The sequence below is a fragment of the Lotus japonicus genome, chromosome 1, assembly GCF_012489685.1.
Source record: "Lotus japonicus ecotype B-129 chromosome 1, LjGifu_v1.2".
NCBI lineage: Eukaryota > Viridiplantae > Streptophyta > Magnoliopsida > Fabales > Fabaceae > Lotus > Lotus japonicus.
The window spans coordinates 82,016,784-82,039,532 of NC_080041.1; the positions used below are offsets into that span (position 1 = coordinate 82,016,784).

Sequence of the window (22,749 nt, forward strand, 5' to 3'; positions counted from 1 at the left end):
GAATTGAATGAAAAGTGAGTATTTATTTGGATAAGGGACTCTATTTGATTGGTTGATAGGCCAGGACTCACGATTGCGGATTAGATGTACAAAAATTTAAAAATGAAATGGTGGCCCATAGCTCTTAACAATATCAAAAATAAATTAATTATAAAAAATAGGCTTAATTCCAGTTTGAGTCCCTGATGTTTCACAAATGTGCGATCTGCATCCCATGTGTTTAAAATGTGCGGTCAAACTCCCTCATGTTTCTAAAACGGTTGATTGAAACCCTTCCGTCCATCTCCGTCAGTTGACCAAACGGAAATGCTGACATGTCACTTATTTAATTCATAAAATATAAGCTACTAATTGGTGACGGAAATAATCCGTCACAAAACCCTTCAGCCAATACCTTTTTCTTCTTCCTCACATTTACGTTCTTCTTCTTCAAACACACTGCAACCAGCCCCCACCTCCGCGAGTCGCCACTGTCATCCCAAGGTCAAGCCACCACTTCGTCCTTCTCCACTCTCGATCATCTTCAACCCCATCAGCAAGGTTGCACCACCCAAATCCACCTGCAAAAAGACCGAAACCCACTTGCAAACGCAAATCCAACATCAACAGAAGCTACGCGCGACGGGTCTGGCAACGTGGAGCACGCTGGTTGGTTGAGCTTGCTCTTGCAGCCGCCACCGCTGCCATGGCGGAGGCCAGACTCACCGTCGGGACCAGATCTGGAACGAGAGGAGACTCCATCGTTGTTGGCGGCGACTGGATCGACGGAGCAGCGGACCTGGTCTTCGTAACGGCAAAGGCGTAATGAAGAGATGGGGGTCAGATCTGGAACTGAGGAGTTGGAGGAAGAGGTAAAATATTTCATGAATGAAAGCTAGTGAATTGGAGATTTCGATTCGCTATGCTTGTCTGATGCTGGATTGTCTGCTCTTGCGAATGGGTTTCCTAAGCTCCAGAAGCTGAAGTTGATTTGGTGTTCTAATGTCACTAGCAAGGGATTGGCATCACTTCTCGCAAATGCGTGTCTCTGAAAGCCTTGGCCGGACTTGCAGGTTTTCTTTAAATTGATTTTGTTTTCAACTGATTCGAATTCGATTTGGGATTGCTATCATTTTGCATTGTCATGTCCATGCATTTTGATGGAACTGTGTTGTGCTTCTTTGCAATATTTCATTGGATCGTTTAAGTATTTGATTCCTGACTTGTTGAGAAGGATAAGCATTTCAACTTATGTAGAATATACTTATAGTCATTGTAAGATCATTTCAAAATTCAATTTCCTGTAAGTGCTTGTGGAATAGTTAATCTAAACTGGCTATTGATTAATATTGATCAATCACATCAATTGAAAAAAGTTCAAATCGTTTAAGTATTTGATTCCTGACTTGTTGAGAAGGATAAGCATTTCAACTTATGTAGAATATACTTATAGTCATTGTAAGATCATTTCAAAATTCAATTTCCTGTAAGTGCTTGTGGAATAGTTAATCTAAACTGGCTATTGATTAATATTGATCAATCACATCAATTGAAAAAAGTTCAAACTTTTCTGATAGAAAAAATGTTTCATAGTGATTGGCCAAAGAATTTAGATGCTTCGAATGATAGTTAAGGTTATGTAATAGAAAAGCTAGAAGGGTACTTAATTTGCAGTTTTCTTTTTGATTGAAACGTTAGTTTATTATCAGTGTCCTTGTCTTCTGAAAACTATGAGATCTGAGTTTGCTTCTCCCTTCTCTCTTCTCCCATCCCCCTTCCTCACAAATCAGAAACCCCAAAACTCAAACCCAAACCCAAACTCTAACTCTCATCTCAAATCTTTTTCACATACAGAAATCTAAACCCCAAAAGACCAGTATTGCAATTGAGATGAAGACGAGAGAGATCTGAAGAGGGAGGTTCAATTAACCTGATATTTTGTAATTAATAAATATGTATTTTTTTTTTGCTAAAGGGTTTTGTGACGGATTATTTCCGTCACCAATTAGTAGCATATATTTTATAAATTAAATAAGTGACACATGAGCATTTCTGTTTGGTCAACTAACAGAGATGGACGGAAGGGCTTCAATCGACCGTTTTAAAAACATGAGGGAATTTGACCGCACATTTTAAACACAGGGGATACAGATCGCACATTTGTGAAACATCAGGGGCTCAAACTGGAATTAAGCCTAAAAAATATCATATTCCTTTTGTTTTTATGAGCAAAAATATCATACTTCAAAGGAAGCAGAGTTAAACCCCGTTTTCTTTGAATGGCAGCTCAAGCTTGTGGATATATGAATTGAGGAGGTCCAGGAGTTAACCTAAAATGATTTGATCTTTATATTGATAAATATAATCAATGATAATGTGCTTGAGCTTGACTATATTCACAATATTTATTAAATGGTATTGATAACTGTTTTAAAATTCAGAACAGACCGACCAGTCCGACTATGACTCAGTCACATAACTAGTTCAGTTGTCATTGTGTAGATGAATCAGTGCCATGTCGATAGACCGATCAACACTCGGTCAAACTCGGAGCGAAGTTACTGAAGGCTTGGTCAAACACGGGTCAATAGGATTGTAGGAGTATCCCTAGATAAAGTTAAAAATAAAATGGGAATATTGATAAAAAGTTCTCTAATGGGGTCAAACCTAAATGATGTGACTCACGAGTGAAAGACTTAACCACTAAGCCACTCCAATGATCTTATGTTAATGTACACATTTTAATATTTATAACTTATTTAATTAAAATTCATTATCTAATATATTTTTTTTGAAGGGAAGTACGACTTTCATTCAAATTGAAATTGAAAATACATCCGCTAATAACATATAATCAAGCCAACTGGGAACATTCTCCCACCAAACAGCATTGGGGAATTCATAAGCCTTAGATGCCAGTGTGTGAGCTACTGAGTTTCCACCTCTCCTAGTGAACTTGAGGTCAAAAGCTTCAAAGGTACTAACTAACTGTCTACAATCACTAAGGACTGGTTCAACATGGGAATTGAATCTTCGACCCATATACGCATCCACTACCCCTTTTGAGTCAGTTTCGAAGATTACAGAATCACTCTCAAGGTTATGAGCCATCTGAAGAACCCACTGCAACGCTCCAGCTTCAGCAATTGTGGGATTAGCTCGAGCTGGGAGATAATTTGTAGCAGCCATCATACACGTTCCTTCTGAATCACGAACCACCAAGCCATATCCCTGGCCCTCAACCTCGACCAACCGACGTCAACGTTGATTTTAAGCATCCCCGCCGGTGGTTTACTCCAGCCCTCCTCCACATTCGCTCCCCGATCCTGCTGCACTTCCTGACCATTTGCCGCGAGCCATTCCTCACCAAGAGTACGTGCCATCGTGACTACCCTGACAACATCCGGGACTACTTGATTGTGTACCACATCGTTCCTCTGTCTCCATATAGCCCATCATAACAACACCATTTGACACAATAACCTCTCATCCCCTTTAAGCAACATTTATGCCCATCATTCCCGACAGCTACTTGTAATATCATCCACCCTTAGTGTCATTGATGAACTAAACCAGCACCGACGAGCCCAATCACACCGCAGGAAGAGGTGATCAAGATTTTCAGGCTCCTCTCTATCGCACAGCACACAATGAGAGGGTATAGTGACCCCTCGCTTCAACAAGTTGGTATAACATGGCAGAGAATTTCTAACCAACCTAAAGATGAAGTGCTTCACCTTTGTTGGAACCTTCAAGGACCAAATCTTCTTCCATGGATAACTCCCTGTACCCGATGACCCTGCAATCATCTCAATCTTCCGCTGCTGTAAGTTCCAATACAAGGAGCGAACAGAAAAAATTCCATTTGTTGTCAACCGCCACACTAACCGGTCCTCAGTCCCAACCCAGCTGATCGGTATGCCCTGAATCACACTAGCTTCAGAGGAGGAAAAAATGCTGTTAACCAGCCCCATATTCCAATTCCACCTTCTCGGGAGTTCCTCAGGCATGAGCTCTACCACCTTTTCCATTGTATTATTACCAGGCTTTGGCGTCATCACGAACCCATCTGTTTTACCAGGAAGCCAACTCCAAATATTAATTAGCTTACCGTCCCCAACCAGCCATTTGGAACCCGCCTGCACTTCCCCCTTAGCTCCCCAAACGCTGCGCCATGCATAATTAGGGCTATGGCCACACGGTGCTTCTGAAAGAGTAGTCTTAGGAAAATATTTTGCCTTCCAAACTCTGTATAGCAGTGAGCCTTCATTGTTGAGCAACCTCCACACTTGCTTAGCCAGAAGTGTTGTATTGAAATCCTCCAGATCCCGAAAACCAAGTCCTCCATGAGCTTTAGGCCTACACAAGTCCCTCCAACTGGTCCAATGAATTTTCCGCTCTGTCCCTCTTTGTCCCCACCAGAACTTAGCACACATAGCCTCCATCCTCCTACAACTACCTGTAGGGATGCGAAAACAACTCATGATATATGTTGGGATAGCTTGTGCCACCGATTTCAGTAATACATCCTTCCCCGCTCGTGAAAGATATTGTTCCTTCCATCCCTTGAGCTTCTTCCACATTCTATCCTCTACCCTTGCAAAAATTTGCTTCTTGGACTTACCAATAATGGTAGGAAGACCCAAGTATTTCTCATGGACTTCTACAACCTTAACTCCTATCCTGTCACAGATCATTTGTTTTCTATTTTCAGGAACATTTTGGCTGAATGTCACCTCTGACTTGTCCAGAAGCTCTCTCATAAGAATGAATCACTCTAGTAACCGTATCCGCTTCCTCCATTGTAGCCCGATAGAATATAAGACTGTCATCTGCAAAGAATAAGTGACTAATCTCTGGGCCCCCTAGCAACCACCACCCATGGACGTTCTTCTTCCTCACCTGATCAACAAGCAAACCAAAAAAAGCCTCGACAACCAAGATGAATAAGTATGGTGACAAAGGGTCCCCTTGGCGAAGCCCCCTTTCTGGTTGAAACCAAGGTGTCGGGGAACCATTAATTAGTATCCCATAAGATACAGAAGTAATGCAGGTCATAATTACCTCAATCAAATCGGGAGGGAAAGCCATAGAAGTAAGAATCCTCCTAAGAAAGCTCCACTCTACTCGATCATACGGTTTTGACATATCAAGTTTAAGAACCATATACCCCTTCTTCCCTCTCCTCCTCTTCATATAGTGGAACACCTCAAAGCCTGTTAAAGCATTGTCAGTGATTTGCCTACCTGGAAGAAATGCACTATGCTACTCCCCTACTACCTCATCCAACAAGTACTTCATCCGGTTGGCTGTGCATTTTGACACAATCCTCATTACCACATTGCAAAGACTGATTGGTCTCAGCTCTTTTGGAGACTCCGGATGCTTCACCTTTGGAATAAGACAAATAAAAGTACGGTTTAATAAGAGAAATGTGCTTGTTTTAGTTGTATTATTAATTTTCAGGATTTTTAATATACATTGAATCAAGCAGTTCACTGAATAATCCATGGTCCAACCAGTGAATCATTGACTTAATACCTTAGCCGAGTCAATCATTGAAGCTAGTTTTAAAACACTACTTTTCATAGCTTTATATATGAAATTATAGAAGTTGACATATGAAGTTAATATTGTTGAATTTCCTCATATTTGAATTGTCACATGTATATGTTTAGGTGATGATATATCTACATACTAATTCTACTATTTTAATGGACATCTGAGAAACATATGCATTAATATTAGTAACGGTTAAAAATTGTCATTAATTTATATGTCCCTTAGATATCTCTAAACTGTGTATACGTATACCTAACATTTTCCTATATACATGAATTGTAATTGTTTTAATCTCAAATAAATTAAGTCTTATTCATATAGAAGGTTTTTTTGAAAAACATATATGTTATATAGGTATAAATCAGTGCCACCCGTGTACTAGTTGAAGGATAATTAGTAAATCAGTGCCACCCATGTACTAGTTGAAGGATAATTAGTGGTCCACATCTGAAGCATATATATGAACTATCAAGGCTTGCTTTGCCACGGAAAACAGAGGGTGATTCTACGGAGGAAAGGAGAAATTGCAAGTTTGGCACAACACTCATCCAAAATTAGATATAATTGAAGACTATTATTACTAGCATATGATTACGGAAATTTCATACTAAATAGCATGGATAAATTCACGTGTTCATTTTCTGCATTGATATTAACCAGACAAATGATTCTTGTTTGACTCTAACTTTCCTCAAATTTAGGCAACGAGCTCTTGTTTCCAAATTAAGCCTAAGTGAGTCCCATGGTTGAAACCATGCGACATGTAAAATTAGGACAGCAAGAACAACCATCTAATTTTGTGGCACCAAAACTTTGTATAAAACGTTGTCCATTGTGGTTTTGAGAAAATGTTGCAGAGCCTCTCATATGTCTCTCTCCATCTCTCAATATAACCCCCTAAAACTCCACCGTCTTCCATTACTTCTATAAGCAGCCTTGGGGCATTACCAAGGTGGCCAATTAATAAAAAAATGCAGGCCTCAGGCTGCTTCTTCCTCCTCCTCTCCTTGTTCCTCCTCTCATCATCACCCTTCACCTCTGCACTTTCCCACTCCCAAGCAAGTTTCATTGCTCGTCGCCAATTGTTACACTTTAAAGAGAATGGTGATCTCCCTGACTCCTACGTAGATACCTACAAAACTGATCTAACGTTCTCCAATCCTAGGCTCAAGCGTGCTTACATTGCACTTGAGGCATGGAAAAAGGCCATGTACTCTGACCCAACCAATTTCACAGACAATTGGGTGGGTGCTGATGTTTGCTCTTACAATGGGGTTTTCTGCGCTCCCGCGCTCGACGACCCCAAGATTGAGGTAGTGGCTGGGATTGATCTCAACCACGCCGACATCGCAGGTTACATTCCTGTGGAGTTCGGTTTGTTGACAGATCTCGCCCTCTTGCACATTAACTCAAACAGGTTTTGTGGGGTTCTTCCAAAAAGCTTCTCCAACTTGAAGCTCATGTTTGAGCTTGATATAAGCAACAACCGCTTCGTTGGGAAATTCCCCGAACCTGTTCTTGAGCTTCCTGACATCAAATTCCTCGACATTAGGTTCAATGAATTTGAAGGGCCGTTGCCTTCTGAGCTTTTCAACAAACCGCTCGACGCAATTTTCTTGAACAATAACCGTTTCACGTCGACGATTCCAGACAATTTGGGATCTTCTCCAGCTTCGGTTATTGTTGTAGCGAACAACCATTTGAGCGGGTGCATTCCTTCGAGCATTGGTAACATGGAGAAGACATTGAATGAGATTGTGTTTATCAACAACAACCTCACTGGGTGCTTGCCGGCGGAGATCGGAAAGCTTAAACAGTTGAATGTGTTTGATGTGAGCGAGAACGTGATCGTTGGGATGTTGCCGAGGACATTCAAGGGGCTCGAGCGCGTGGAGGAGTTGTCTATTGCAGGGAACAAGCTCACCGGCTTTGTGCCACGTAGCATCTGCAATTTGCCGCGGTTGGTGAATTTCACTTTCTCGAATAACTATTTCAATGGTGAGGAAGATGGTTGTGTGCCAGGTACCAAAAAGGAGATTGTGTTGGAGGATGCTAGCAACTGCATTCCAGATAGGCCCAAACAAAAGGCGGGAAGCGCTTGCAATGTTGTTATAAGCAAGCCTGTTGATTGTGGCAAGGCCCAATGTGGAAATGGAAATCCTTCTAATTCCAATTCTCCATCTGAACCAAAACCAAAACCAACACCAACACCATCAGTACCAAAGCCTGAGCCCAAGCCCACTCCTTCTCCCTCCAATCCTTCAACACCATATGTACCAAAACCAACCCCTTCTTCACCATCCAATCCTTCAACACCAAAGCCACAACCTCAACCTACACCCACACCCTCCAACCCTCCAACATTTGAGAAGCCAACACCAACACCACAACCCAAACCAACACCAACACCAACACCAACAACACCATCACCATCACCATCAGTGCCGAAGCCTACTACCCCTCCAACTGAGAAGCCAACACCATCAACGCCGGTGCCAAAGCCTACACCTACACCCTCTAACCCTCCAACTGAGAAGCCAACACCATCAACGCCGGTGCCAAAGCCTACACCTACACCCTCTAACCCTCCAACTGAGAAGCCAACACCATCAACGCAGGTGCCAAAGCCTACACCTACACCCTCTAACCCTTCAACTGAGAAGCCAACACCATCTACGCCGGTGCAAAAGCCTACACCTACACCCTCTAACCCATCAACGGAGAAGCCAACATCACCACCATCATCCACACCTAGTCCTACACCTTCGAAACCCAATCCAACACCTGAAATCCCATCAACTCCGGTAGAGGGACCTGAGGAAGATCCTTTTGAACCAGCACCCAAACATCCACACAGGCGTCCCCATAATAGCCCTCCACCACCAGTTCAGTCCCCACCCCCACCGGTTCACTCTCCTCTACCACCAGTTCACTCTCCTCCTCCACCGGTTCACTCCCCACCACCACCAGTTCACTCCCCACCGCCACCAGTCCACTCCCCACCACCACCGGTGCATTCTCCTCCTCCACCAGTCCACTCCCCACCGCCACCAGTCTACTCCCCACCACCACCGGTGCACTCTCCTCCTCCACCAGTCCACTCCCCACCACCACCCGTGCACTCTCCACCGCCACCGGTTCATTCTCCTCCTCCACCAGTCCACTCCCCACCACCACCGGTCCACTCCCCACCACCACCGGTTCATTCTCCTCCTCCACCAGTCTATTCTCCACCACCACCGGTGCACTCTCCTCCTCCACCAGTCCACTCCCCACCACCACCCGTGCACTCTCCACCGCCACCGGTTCATTTTCCTCCTCCACCAGTCCACTCTCCACCACCACCGGTCCACTCTCCTCCTCCACCGGTCCACTCCCCACCACCACCGGTCCATTCCCCACCACCACCAGTGCACTCTCCACCACCACCAGTTTATTCCCCACCACCACCGGTCCACTCTCCTCCTCCACCAGTCCAATCCCCACCACCACCGGTCAACTCTCCACCACCACCTGCTCCGATGGATGATGTCATTCTTCCCCCTATCTTTGGCGCTTCATATGCTTCACCACCTCCACCAGTCATCGCCGGCTACTAAAGAGGGGTGCTCCACAACTTTCAGCCACTTTGATTAGTTCCAAGCTGCCTATAAAAGCTGTTCATCACGAGCCATATCAAGGCTACAAGAATTGTTTTCTGTTCCTTCTTTAATTTTGTCTGATGATTTATATGGAAGAGCAAAAATTGAAGATTCTGTATTGTAAAGTATGTAGAATTGTTGTAACTTCCAATCTTTTCTCATTGTATTATCATCAGAACATAAACCCTTTTTGCACTCGCAATGTATTCTTTCTACTCGTCATATATACATATGACGCATATCAAATGACATGTATTTGAGAGAAAAATAATTGATATATGTTTTTTAGAAAAGAGAAATATATTAACAACAAAGGGTCTTGAGAACAAGCTTTCTTAAGTAAGAACAAAAAGTTTCATGAGAATAGGCATTCTCTAGTAGACTAGAAACTTAAAAAGAATGTTGAAAAGAAAACAAAAACAAAGAGCACACAAGGTTCATGATATAACTAATGGCCCTTCTCATGATTGATTACATGACCTTTACACTATAGTTTTTTCCTCAATCTAAAAACACAAGAGAAGATGGAATAGAATTAGTTTTTATTTATTGTTTTATTCACTTATCAATCAAACAAGTAGAATGAAAAACCTTAAATAAAATTAGTGTACAAAATTATTTCTTGTAATTAAGTATTTCCTGTCACTGGCATTATGATTAATATAGGAAAAATAATAAATAAAGTATGAGAATCTTTTTTTAAGTCTTAAGAGTATGAAAATATGCTTTCTAAGAAAAGTATGAAAATGTTAAAGTTTCAAGTAAATTTTTTTATATTATCTACGGGTAGGGAAGTTTTTTCATAGAATTATTTACTTAGAAAATTTTAAATTGTCAATTAAAATTTTCAAAACAGAATAATTGTTAAAATTAATTTGAACTCGTTTAAAATATACAAATTTAGCCTTCACCACACACATGTTGGAATTGTGAAAATAATTTAATACACAAAATAAAATATTTAACGTTGTAAACCTGAAAAATTTCTAAATTTTATTGTCATGTTTTTTTTTTATATAATTATGAAAAGCAGGATATGGAACATGGTAGTTTTTACTTTCATTATTTTTAACATCTGAAGAAAGAAATTTTATTATGCTAATTTTTGACATTAATTATTACACATTTACTTACAAAGTTGTTGGTTTACAATTAGGTTTTATACTAGGTAGTTGTGTGGGTCTGTTAGGAAACCAACATATCGATTCCTTAATCAAGCGATTACTCGAGGAAGAGATTTTGTTCCTCAATTTTTTTTTGATAGGCCAATGTTAGTTGTTAGTTGTTAGTAAATTAGTTCCTTCACCAGGATTCGAACCCTGGCCCTTCACCCTGCAAATCCCTTCATTCTCTTAGCTCACCAAGTGAGCTACCCTCTCCCCCCCCCCCCCAATGTAGGTTCCTAAGGCACTCTTAAAAGCTCTTAGTGATTCTAAGTGAAAGTTGCGACTAAGGTAAAGATATGTAAATAAATAAAATGGTTAAATGGCTTAAAGCGATAAAAATAAAGAGTTGAAGTAAATGGTTGAACTGTAAATGACTGAAAGACCGTAAATGAAATAAAATATTGAAAGGTAAAGACAGGAAAGTAAAGGAGAAAGAGATAAATGCAGGGAATTTGCAGGGCCGTGTATAAGGTAATCCAATTAGCCATTGTTTTAGGCCCCCAAAAAATAGTTAACACTTATATAATATAAACTACTAAAATTTAAGAGAGGTAATAAAACAATAAAAATTTAGGTCATATTAATTGTAATGTGGGCAATGTAATGCGAAAACTGAGAAGTGTAATGTGAGAAGTGTAACTTTAGCGGTTATTAGTATAATGTTTTATACTAGCAAATTTACATTTTCTAAAAAATAAACCCATAAAGTTTCCATTATGTTTTTATTCTTAAAATTAAAGCATTAATTTGCGGTTACTCATAACTGTTAGTTTTTACAACGTATATATATAATATTGTACACGATTACTCTTCACTCATTGTTTTTTTCTCTTACAAAAAAGAAAAATTTCATTGTTTCTATCTTGAAGTGAATTATCGAAGGAGATACTTGATATCAAAGTGTTGCAAAATCTCTCATTATTTTATTTATTGCCTTTAAGGTTCTATTGTTCATTATTTTTTTTATTTATTTTGCAGAATTTGATATTTATTATATTGTATTCACATTCTTTGCAGGAGAAAACGTCAAATCGAAAACATGAATTTGGTTTTTAAAAAATTAATGTAAAAAATTGAAAATTTATATCATATATTAAGCCTTTTAATACATTGCTTTGACTTATAAAAAATATGAAGTCTTTTAAAAAAATTTGTGAAAAGAAAATCACTTTAACATTTTCGCCTTACGCCCCATAATGTCTATACATGACATTGAGAATTTGTAGATTTGACTGACCGTTTGAGTTTGTTTACAAATAAGCCTGAAACGACTTTTTATAGATGCAAATCACATCTAATTACAACAGTTATTTTCCTTCCATGAAGTCTACCACGTTCTCTAAGCAAAACACATATACAAACACTTAGGATCATAACATCCTATAACAGCCTCCAAAAACCATCATATCAGCTAGTGTGTTTTCCTTCCCAAGTTGATCGGCCGGCTCCACTACCTCCATTTGACATGAAGCCCCTATATTTGTGGCAAGTGCGTCCATTCTGACTCTTTCTTCAAATATTCGATGGAAATATCACTTAAATATTAATTAATTAATTATAGTAAAACTCTCAATAAACATTCAAAATATTCCTTCCTTGAAAGTAGGGTGAGAAAATTTACTCGGCCCGACCCAAACCCAAAAAAAATTGAAGTAAAAAAACACTTGTTGGTCGAGTCGGGTCTGTTTAATGGGTAGGTCAAAATAAGAGGAAGGGATTTGTGTTGAATATGTTTGAATGTGTTTGATTCAAACCTGCTAAACCCAATGTGTTTCATCCGAACGCGCCCAATGCTCAACCCTACTTAAAAGTAGGGATTTGTTGTTATCGACAAAAATTGCATTATCTCTTTTAGCACGTGCGTTATCTATGAATTTAATTTACTCAATTAACAAATTTAGGCTAAGAACTTTCCACATTTCAAGGTTCAAATCAACTAATGACTAACTGATAGCGGATCTATCAGCTAACGAATGATTGACAGTCTATCAATCGGCTAACGACTGATTATGAATCAATCCATCAACTAACGACTAACACAATTGACATATTCAAACAATTGAAATCATGTACTCCCTCAATTCCTATATAATTGTCACAATTTTAATCTTTATTTTGTTTCTATTTACCTATCACTTTTACAATTTCGAGAGACCATTAATTATATTTAACCAATTGCACCCTTAATTTATTAGTGGTAGGAGAATTGAAAATGCAGAATTAATATGAGAGATAAATGGTATATAGGGAAGTTACAATATAATTTTAATAAAAGAAGAACATTAAATATTATTCATTAATACGTGTGGAACAACCTTAAAGTGACACTTATATAGGAATAGAGGAGTATCAACAACCTACGTATTTAGCCGAATTTTTCCTATTTTTGGGTGCCAATAAAAGTATGAAATGTACATCCATTGATTTGGTTTATAGATTTCAAAAAAAAAAATAGATCACTCAAGAAAGGTTATGACTAGTCCAAACACCCACTTTTGTGGCAGTTTGTGATAGCCATAAAATAAAAAAGTTAGTTTTATTTTTTAACTACTTTTTATATGTAACTGTCAAAAAACACTTCAAAAGTAGGTTAATTTGAGTGTTAGTTAACATTGTTGATTGATCTTTTTTTTTGTATATCGGAAAGATAATTTATACCCGCCAGAAATTGATCTCTGGACCTCCCCCTACCCAACCCAAATGTCCAACAACTCCTACCACTTAAGCTATTCTACGGGCACATTGTTGATTGATCTAGATACAAGGAGTATGTGCCACTAGATTTCTAAAAAAAATTAATTGTTCGTTAATATATACACATAATTTATATTTATGGATAAATATTTAATGATTGAATTTTCATAATTATAAAAATGTATTTTACAGATACATTCAATTAAGTTTCACAACTTTATTAAATTAGAATTAAATTAAAATTATAAAATACTAAAAAGTTAAGCTTGAGAGACATAATTGAATAAATGTTTATGTAAAACTCTCTTGAATTCTTAATACGTACCAATTATTTTTTATTCCCATATTTTTATATATCCATGGTATACATTAATTATTTTTATTTGAAAAACTAGTGTTGAAATGATCAGTGACAAATGCATAAGTTGAACTAGTTTAGGCTTAATTGCAGTTTTGGTCCCTGAAGTAATACAATGGTCTGATTTTGATCCTCAACTTAATAAAACGAGCTATTTTAAACCTTCTAGTTACGTGATGGTGCGATTTTCATCCTTCTGTCAATTTTGCCTAGTCAGCAGACAGATCTTGCTGATGTGGACTTCAGTAATGACGTGGATTTGCACGGTGTGCCACTAGGATGCCACTTCATTAATAAATAAAAATAATTTAATAATACATATTAAATATAAATTAAAAAATTGTTATTTTTTCAAATAATAAAAAAACAAAAATTCCATAAATATATCATCATCTCCTGAATCTTAACATTTTCCTCTGTAACAAAAAAAAACTCCAGAATCTTAACGTTGATCTTGATATTCATAATCATCAACAACCCAGAAACTTCTTCTCCACGGATTCGAAAATCAAGCCACCACGAAATCAAGTCCAAATTAAACCCAAAAACTCCATAAATTACCAGCCACCATCTCCCTTCTTCCTCCCTCCTCCGTTCCAAAAACCATAACCAACCCATCACTTCCTTCTTTCCCCACCAAAAAACCCTAACTTGATGGGGATACAAATCTGCCAAATTTTCTGCAAGGTAGAATTTGGGGATTTTTATATCATTCCTCAAGACCTATCGAGAGGGAGAGCCAACCACGAAGGGGATCGGGAGAGAGGGAGAGAGAACAAAGGTTCTGAGTTCGAGAGAGAGCTAGAACGACGACGCTTATCAGGAACGACGGTGACATGTAGAGGAGAAGGGCGGCGTTGGTGGTGGTGTTGTGATGAAGGAGATAAATATGAAGAAGGAAGCTATTTTTTTTAACCATAAGAAGAAAGGTTGAAGAAGAAAAGGTGAGAATAGTTGAAGAGGAAGGGTTGGCAAAGAAAATGTTATATTTTTTATATTTAACTTTAATTGTTGATGTGTATCAAATGAGGGTGAAAATAGAAGAAAAAGTGTGTAAATAGAAGAAAAAAGTGAGGGTGGTGCAAATAGAAGTGTTTTGTAGATAGACGGCGTTATATTTTGGATGGAAAGTTAACGGAAGGATGAAAATCACATCATTTCGTAACTAGAAGGTTTAAAATAACTCGTTTTTTAAATTGGGGACCAAAATCACACAATCGTATTACTTCAAGGACTAAAACTCCAATTAAGGCAATAGTTAACTCCATTATAAAAAGAATTAAAAATTAAATGTGAAATCGAGTAAAAGATAAATGGTTAAAATATTTATTTGATGTGTGTGTACCGTTAGTGTGAACTTTTTTTACACAGTAACTCAATTGATTTCCGTCATATCAGCAAATATATTCTTGTTTTAATTAAAATTTAAGGTGAAAGTTATTTTTTTTTGAAAACGAAATGAATATTATTAATATAAATACTTGAGCCAAAATAGACTGAAGGCAGAAGTAAAGTACAAAGTGAACCAGAATGGAACATGTCATATCTAAGTGCATAAAAATGCACACAACCCACCACCAACCCGCATGATGGCTTCTAGCGAATTCTCAAGAAGGGGCCTCATTAAAACCTTACTGAGAAAAACCCATTGGGAAAAAACTCAGTAAGGAAAAAGAGTACCACCATCTTGGGAAAGCCACCTTGCATCTAGAAAACATGAAAATATTCCAAATAACAGCTGTAAATTCGTGGACAGTAAAACAACAACAATCTGACGTCCACAGCAACAAAACAGCAACCAGAAAGCAGCAGAAACAGCAACAGCAACAGCAATAACAGCAAAATAGAAAACAGCAAACAACAACGATAAACAACAACAGCAACAGCCAGCAGCAACAGCAAACCAGCCAACAGCAACAACTACAGCAGCAACAGCAACAACAAATAGCCAACAGTTACAGCCCAACAAGCAACAGCAAAACAGCAAGGATTTCCATGACAGCGAAAACAGCTACAGCGGGAGAAAAATAGCAGCAACAACATACACCAAATCCTCATGAATAATAGCCAACATACGCCAATTGCTTTGTGCCTGCAAAAAAATGAGACGAGAAACGAACACCACTAGTGTCCTCTGTAAGTCCAAATCGTTTCCACACAAAAGCATCCTTGCTTAGCTAGCTCATCTGCCTCTGCATTACCCTCTCTCAAAATATGAGTTACCCAATTGCAAATCACTAGAGGCAGCAAATAATCAATCAAGTTCAACTCATTAATCAACTTCCATGGTCTCATCTTTCCTCCCTTCACCCACTCAACGGCTAAAGTTGAATCACTTTCAACCTCCACCTCAGATAGCAAAAATTGATGACAAAATAGAAGAGCATACAAAATGGCAAAAACTTCTGCTTCATCAGCTCTACTCACCTCAACCCTCCTGGAGAATTTGCCTAACACCTCTCCCACGCTATTCCTTAAGATCCCTCCTATTCCACCACAACCAGATTGAAAAGAACCATCAACATTAAATTTTAAGGTCATACCTTGTGGCTGTTGCCAGGTCACAATTGGGCGGGCAACTGACTTAACATCAACGTCAATCTTTGTAAAGCCTCTTACAAATTGTTTCATCTCATATGGGCATTCCTTCCACTAAGCTTTTATCCACGTAAATAACATGTAAAAATGTGATTCCCATACATCTTCCACAACAAAGGGCTGATCATTAAATATCGAATTATTCCGTGCCAACCACACCACCCAAATTAACGCATAAGGAATTAAGTCCCACAAGACTTTTGAGGTGCTTATGCGCAAAGACCCCCATTCTAGCAAAATTCCTTGAAGCGAGTCATGAACAGACCAGCACACGCCGTCCCTGAGAAGCACAACTGCCCATAGCTTCCACACCTTTGGACAATGCAAAAAAAGATGAGTTACAGTTTCAGATTCTGTGAAACAAAAACAACACGTCACACCCTCCTCTAAAGCCACCCCGCGCCTTGCCAAATTCACCTTTGTGGCCACCCTGTTTTTTTGTACCTACCATAAAAATAAAGCAATTTTTGAAGGTAAGATAGTCTTTAATTTTTTTTGAACAAACCATCCCTCCTCTGTGAACCACCGCGCCTCCACTACTGCCCATAAGGATTTCACACTAAAGAGTCCCATATTATCATGCTTCCAAACCATAAGGTGAAAGTTATTATTCAACCTACTTGGCATGTTGTGGTTGGTTGTTAGTGTAAAACTGTGTTACATTGACAGTTGTTTTTTATAAGCCAAGAAATTATATTGAAAAGAAGTACAAGGGGTACTTGAATCCAATATACAAAGAAGGAATTCAGATAAAATAACAACTATAACTTTACTGCAGCTCAAATTTTAGTCTAAGCACCACCTCTGGAAGCTAGACTTTAGAAAGGATGTCTCATTAAAATCTTGCTAGGAAAACCCACTTGGGATAAAACCTAGACAAGGAAAAAGAGTACATCAATTCCAAAGCCAAAGAAAACCTCCAAGAGGCCCCAACTGTAACATCCCGATCTGACGACTGGCCTCACGCTAACAACACGAGTCTTTTCAGCGCGCTATGTCCTCACTTACGCGCTTCCTGAGAAAACTTCCCAAGAGGTGAGCCATCCCAATATTGCTCCAAGTCAAGCACACTTAACTATGGAGTTTTTATGAGTTGGGCCCCCGAAAAGAAGATGCATCTTGTTGTTATGAGTAGTACTAATCAAATCCTTTATGTCCTCCTTGAATGTATAGTCTCATACCTATACAGCCTCGGAATACCTCTTGTTCGGGTGCGAGATCGGTTCATTCATGTGCCCCTCCGCCTAGAAGCCTGCCAGGAGCCGCTCCTTGTCCGTGCCTCACTGCACCGGCGATCACTCCCCGCCCTCATCAGCCCCGGGTGTCACAGGCCCACCAGCTTCCGCTTGGTTTGTCCCCGAACCACACCGTACTGGGAGAGGTCGGTTCTAATACCATTTGTAACATCCTGATCTGACGAATAGCCTCACGCTAACAACACGAGTTTTTTCAGCGCGCTTTGTCCTCACTTACACGCTTCCCGGGAAAACTTCCCAGGAGGTCACCCATCTCAATATTGCTCCAAGTCAAGCACACTTAACTATGAAGTTTTTATGAGTTGGGCTCTCGAAAAGAAGATGCATCTTGTTGTTATGAGTAGTACCAATCAAATCATTTATGCCCTCCTTGACTGTATAGTCTCATACCTATACAGCCTCGGAATACCTCTTGATCGGGTGCGAGATCGGTTCATTCATGTGCCCCTCCGCCTAGAAGCTTGCCAGGAGCCGCTCCTTGTCCGTGCCTCACTGCACCGGCGATCACTCCCCGCCCTCGTCAGCCCCGGGTGTCACACCAACAACCCAGGCCAGCAATCCGAGGACACATAATCCTCTCATTCTAGTCCAACTCTGTTAGGGATGATAAATCCTTGGCCTCCAATTGTGACTCCTGGTAGCAATAATTAACAGACTTTAAAACACTCCTTGGCATGTTGCACCCTTCATAGATACAAAACGAAGCACCTAACCAGATCAGTTTGCAATTTGCAATTTCATACAAGCCCGAAACCAGCTAACAAATGTATGATGCCATTCGAGATTCCATAAGTAGAATTACTACAGTTAGTCCTCAACCAATACCAAGGTTTCAATCTTCAAGAGCACAACCAGGAAAAGGCAAGCACTCTACCAAGCAACCTCAATGCAGCAACTTAACGAATGGACACTAGGCGACCCCTTCAAAACCCAAAACAACCACTTCATTATATAGAGAGTAGGCATTGCAGAGGGTTCGAGCACCATTCAAAAAAGGAAGACTGAAAATCCTGAACTCTAACTGTGAACCAGTTCCAAGACCTTAACTGGATTAATTCTACTACTCTCTCTCTTCCTCCACCTCAATATTCTTGAAAATGAAGTTGTTCCTGCAGTTCCACACAGTCCAAATTACAATAGACCACAAAGCCCTCCAAAGATTATTCTGCTTCGCTGATAAACACACCAATTCTTGTTGTAACGCATGCGAATGACTACATCTTAGGAGGACAGTAACGAAGCCCATCTACTTGTAGACTCTGGTCCAAATGATGGATACACGCGAACATAAGAAAAAAAGATGTTTAGTGGTTTCCCTCTCTCTCTCAGAGTTGCTGAAAACGCATGATAAAAGTAGCTCATATATGAACACCTTCCTTCTAAACATGTTTACTTTTGTTGGAATCCTATCTAGTAACACTCTGCAGGCCAAAGCACAAACCTTTGAAGGTATTGTTGAAAGGTTTTTACCACAACTACTTTCAAATCCCTTTCAAGATTCAATTGTAGCACAGTAAAGGGTTTTTATCGTCCTCAAGGAATTGGAAATACAATGCCGTTCTTTAGCTAAATTACTTAAGCAAAGAGTTCAAGAAACATTTGGTTGGTTGTTTTAAACTAAGTTGCAAAACTATAAGAAGGTGGTAATAAAACGGTTTGTAAACAAGCGGAGAAAACGGTTGGAATTGGATTTCGCCGATTTACTCTTCAGTATCCTTATGATTTCATATATAAATTACTTCCTATGTTGAATATCATCACATCATTTCTTATCCTTTTCATAGTTCCCTCATAAAAAGGATCATTCAACTCACTTTCTAACCATCAATCCCTTGAATAATTAAGAAAACAAGTTGTATTAAGATTAGATGTTACTTGACTAATGAAATTAATTCCATTCCTAGAACTAAAATCACTAGATGATCCTATCTATTTCAGATTCAAGTAACTAGTTTCCACTACTTAATCAAACCCAAGAACAAGTTTTAGTTGATCATTCTAAAACAAGCATTAAGAGCAAGATAGATCATTGAAATCAACACATAGAAACATGAATTTATACATGAGAATCAAGATGGATACATTTAAGATAAAAGACTACATCCAACCCCAACCAAAGAGAGTTAGCTATCCATTTCCATGGATGCTCTAAAGCTTACAAAAAGAACGGAGAAGAAGGAGATGATCCGTGCCGTCGTCGGCGTGTCCCCAGCTCGATGGAGGGTGCGAGAACTCTTCCTTCCTTCGTGGGTTTCCTCTCTCTCAACTCTGGTTCTGTTCTTCTCTCTTTTTTTCTCTCCAAAATCCAGTTTTTTTTCTGAAAATGAAGAAAATCCTTTTATAATGAACTTTACATCTGTGCAGAGTGCTGGGCGGCCCTTTATGGGCGCTGGGCGCCCAGTTACTTCAAGGTTGGGTTTCTGTAACCGCCCTAAGCGCTGGGCGGCTACTGACAAGCGCTGGGCACCCTGCTGATCCAGAAATTCTCTAAGTCTCATAAAAAATATGTCTTTTTCCTTGAGAACTTAGACCCTACATCAAAATTTGAGAATATAATCAGTCATAAAACACATTTGAGCTTAACTCTCAATCAAATAACAAATTCCAATCAAGATGAGAGAAACTAATAGGGATTTCTCATAAACCACTTGAGATAAGTGCCTAAAATATGTATGAAAACTAGGAAAATATGACACTTATCAACTCCCCCTAACTTGGAACCTTGTTTGCCCTCAAACAAAAGGTATTGGTAAACAAAACACATATATACAATTTGTTCTTAAACAAGCATGACTCATGCACAACCATCTTAAAAAAAAAAAAACTTACACATTGCATGATTTTAAGCACATGTGAAGCCCACAACAATTAACCAAAAACCATGATAAGAAAGCATACCCAATCATGAGATTCTAAGCACAATTTGAATTTCCTACTTTTAATCAAGGATTCACTCAAAACTTTCCAAATGCACAACTCAAGAGTTCAAGGGTAAGTGTTTCACTCAAATCTATCAATGAATCAGACAAATCAAACTTGCTATCCGTCTTAGTAATCATCAAACTGCATGGTCAATCCAGAATCACATAGGTCTTTCTAGGGTTGTAATGGGGCCTGGTTTCAAAAGAACATTGGTTTTCCTGGATATTCAAATACTTTCTAGCTAAGAGAGCATAAAACGACATGTATCAGAATTTATATCTAGCAACCTTTTACTCTCTTCTCAACCATTCTCTCTTTTGTCACCATTTTCTTAACATTTGTATGACTCATCAACCCTTTCATTCCCTTTCAACTTCTCAATCCTTATTTTTTTCTCTTTTTTTTTTATACTCGCATTTCTTTCTTCATTTTTTTTAACAAAGATTGAGAAGTTTGACATTAATCACTACACAAAACATAATATATGTTCAATGGTTTCCATTCCCCCTAACTTACACATTTATACAATCTCATCATTCATGCTCTCTTAACTAATAAAGTGAGGGAGAGACATTGTTTTTCTTTTTAGGCTTTGGGATCATATACAAAACAAAGAAATTTTCAATTTTTTTTTTTGGCTCAAGTGGGGTAACAAAGTGATTTCCTAAGTAAATGTAGGCTATATGGCTAAGTAGTTATTTACTCTAATGAACAAAATGCCTTGATCATTTTCTTTCATTTCCATGCAATTTCAAACAATTAGAGACTCAAGCAAGTTCAACTATGTAAAACAATGATGATTGTTTGGTCACACTCCCTCACCGGCTTAGGTATGTATCCTTGATTTCAAGCATTTTCAAACAAATTGAGCCTAAGACCTCATGTGAATAATGCATTAATATCATGTCATGGCATCAAGTGAGTGCAAAACACAATGATCATGAATTTAAAAACACAAAATCATGCACTCAGTTGGCATTTCATAGTTCATGCTTGCTCTCAAACCAACCAATTCCAAAGTCATCCAAAATTTGAGCAAAACAGAGCTCCTATCCCAAAATAAACCTAAGCATACCAACATTAAACAAAGTGCTAAAACCAAAGCACATAATTAAAATACCAACATACTAAAGTACTTAAAATACTGAAACTAAAATAAATCACTCAGTAAGTGGTGAGTCATCCTCAATCCATAGGATCATCAGTCCTCATGAAGTCATCGCCAAGTACTCCAGCTCTGGCTCCATGGTTGCTCTCATCGCCATCTACTCCAGCATCTACAGCTCCAATTCTAACTCCGAGGCTGCTCTCCCCCTCTCTAAATGGTGGCATGTCCTCAGGCCACTGAGTGTGACTCATACCCCTGGGTTGACCGCAAAGCATCAACAAGTATCTTTTGTGTTCAGCCAGCTCCGCTCTAATTAGATCCTGTTGAGCCTGCTGCTCCTTTTGCTCTATTTGGATATTGGTTTGGTTCACAAGTACCTGTTGCACATTGGATGGAGAAGGAGGGATAAACCCGTGAAGAAGTGAAATTGATGAGTGAGTCTTGCACTTTTTGAGAGAAGGAGAAGAGATTTGAAAATTTGTGAGAGAAGAAGAAAATAAACTTTGAAAGAAGAAGAAAAGAAAAGGTAACGTGAGTGTGTGCTGTGTTGTGCGTGTGTGTTTTGTGTGAGACATAATATTATTAAAATTAAAATAAAACTTCTTTTCTTTCTTTTTGTTTTGTTTTTTTTTTTTTTTATGAAAACTGGGTCAGGGTGCTGGGCGCTCGTTGAGAAGCGCTGGGCACTCATGCCAGTGTTGCCCAGGCTGCTGAGCACCCTCTGAGACGCGCTGGGCGCTCGTGCCAGTGTTGCCAGGATGCTGAGCATCCTCTGAGACGCGCTGGGCGTTTCATAGCAGCAAAAATAAACACATTGCTCCTTTAAACATCATGCTAACCATCTATGTTAACCATCTAAGATTAATTACTTAACATAGATCACACATCTCCTCTTGATAAAAGTCCCTGTAAGATATCTTTGTGTCCAAAATCATCATCATTCAACACAACCTTCATTCCAAATTTCACAAATCAATCATATTTTAACAGTTTTTTTTTTTTTACTCAAACTCTAAGGTTCACAAGTGAGGTGGTCAAATTTTGAGTTTTCCACTTCTGAGGCATGTCTATGGATTTATTTAGTTCAAAACATTATATAAAACATGTCCATGATTTAAAACTCAACATTTGACCATCATTCATTGACAGTTCACAAGTCATGCTTACAAAAGACAAGTTTCAAACAGTAAACATAACTCATCATACCAAATCTTGATATTCTCATTCTCTTCTCAAGTTAAGCTTCCATAACATCTATATACAACATTTAAAACTTGTTGGAAACCTGAAAACATACATTCACACATAATCTCCCCAAATCACTTCTCAAGTTCCAAAAAGTACTGAATCAAGAACTGAAATATCAAATGACTTCAAGACACACCACATGAACATAAAACTATACTAAACATGCTCAAAATGGTAATCAAAAGCTGTGAAGCACATAAAAACACAGATTTAGCTA

The 22,749-nt window shown here is 38.8% G+C and overlaps 2 protein-coding genes across 2 annotated transcripts; one reads left to right on the top strand and one right to left on the bottom strand.

The window, feature by feature from the left end:
* Positions 1–2,793: 2,793 nt before the first annotated feature.
* LOC130748147 (uncharacterized) lies at positions 2,794–3,168 on the bottom strand. Its single transcript, XM_057601312.1, has one exon. It carries the CDS (start codon positions 3,166–3,168, stop codon positions 2,794–2,796), a length of 375 nt encoding a protein of 124 aa, XP_057457295.1.
* A 3,260-nt stretch (positions 3,169–6,428) lies between these two features.
* Positions 6,429–9,377, top strand: LOC130720922 (pollen-specific leucine-rich repeat extensin-like protein 3). The gene has a single exon (XM_057571631.1). It carries the CDS (start codon positions 6,513–6,515, stop codon positions 9,138–9,140), a length of 2,628 nt encoding a protein of 875 aa, XP_057427614.1. The 5' UTR covers positions 6,429–6,512; the 3' UTR covers positions 9,141–9,377.
* The last annotated feature ends 13,372 nt before the right edge of the window (positions 9,378–22,749 follow it).

Excerpts from the sequence above, each read along its gene's own strand:
- LOC130720922 (XM_057571631.1), top strand. The coding sequence starts at position 6,513 with ATGCAGGCCTCAGGCTGCTTCTTCCTCCTCCTCTCCTTGTTCCTCCTC.
- LOC130748147 (XM_057601312.1), bottom strand. The coding sequence starts at position 3,168 with ATGGCTGCTACAAATTATCTCCCAGCTCGAGCTAATCCCACAATTGCT.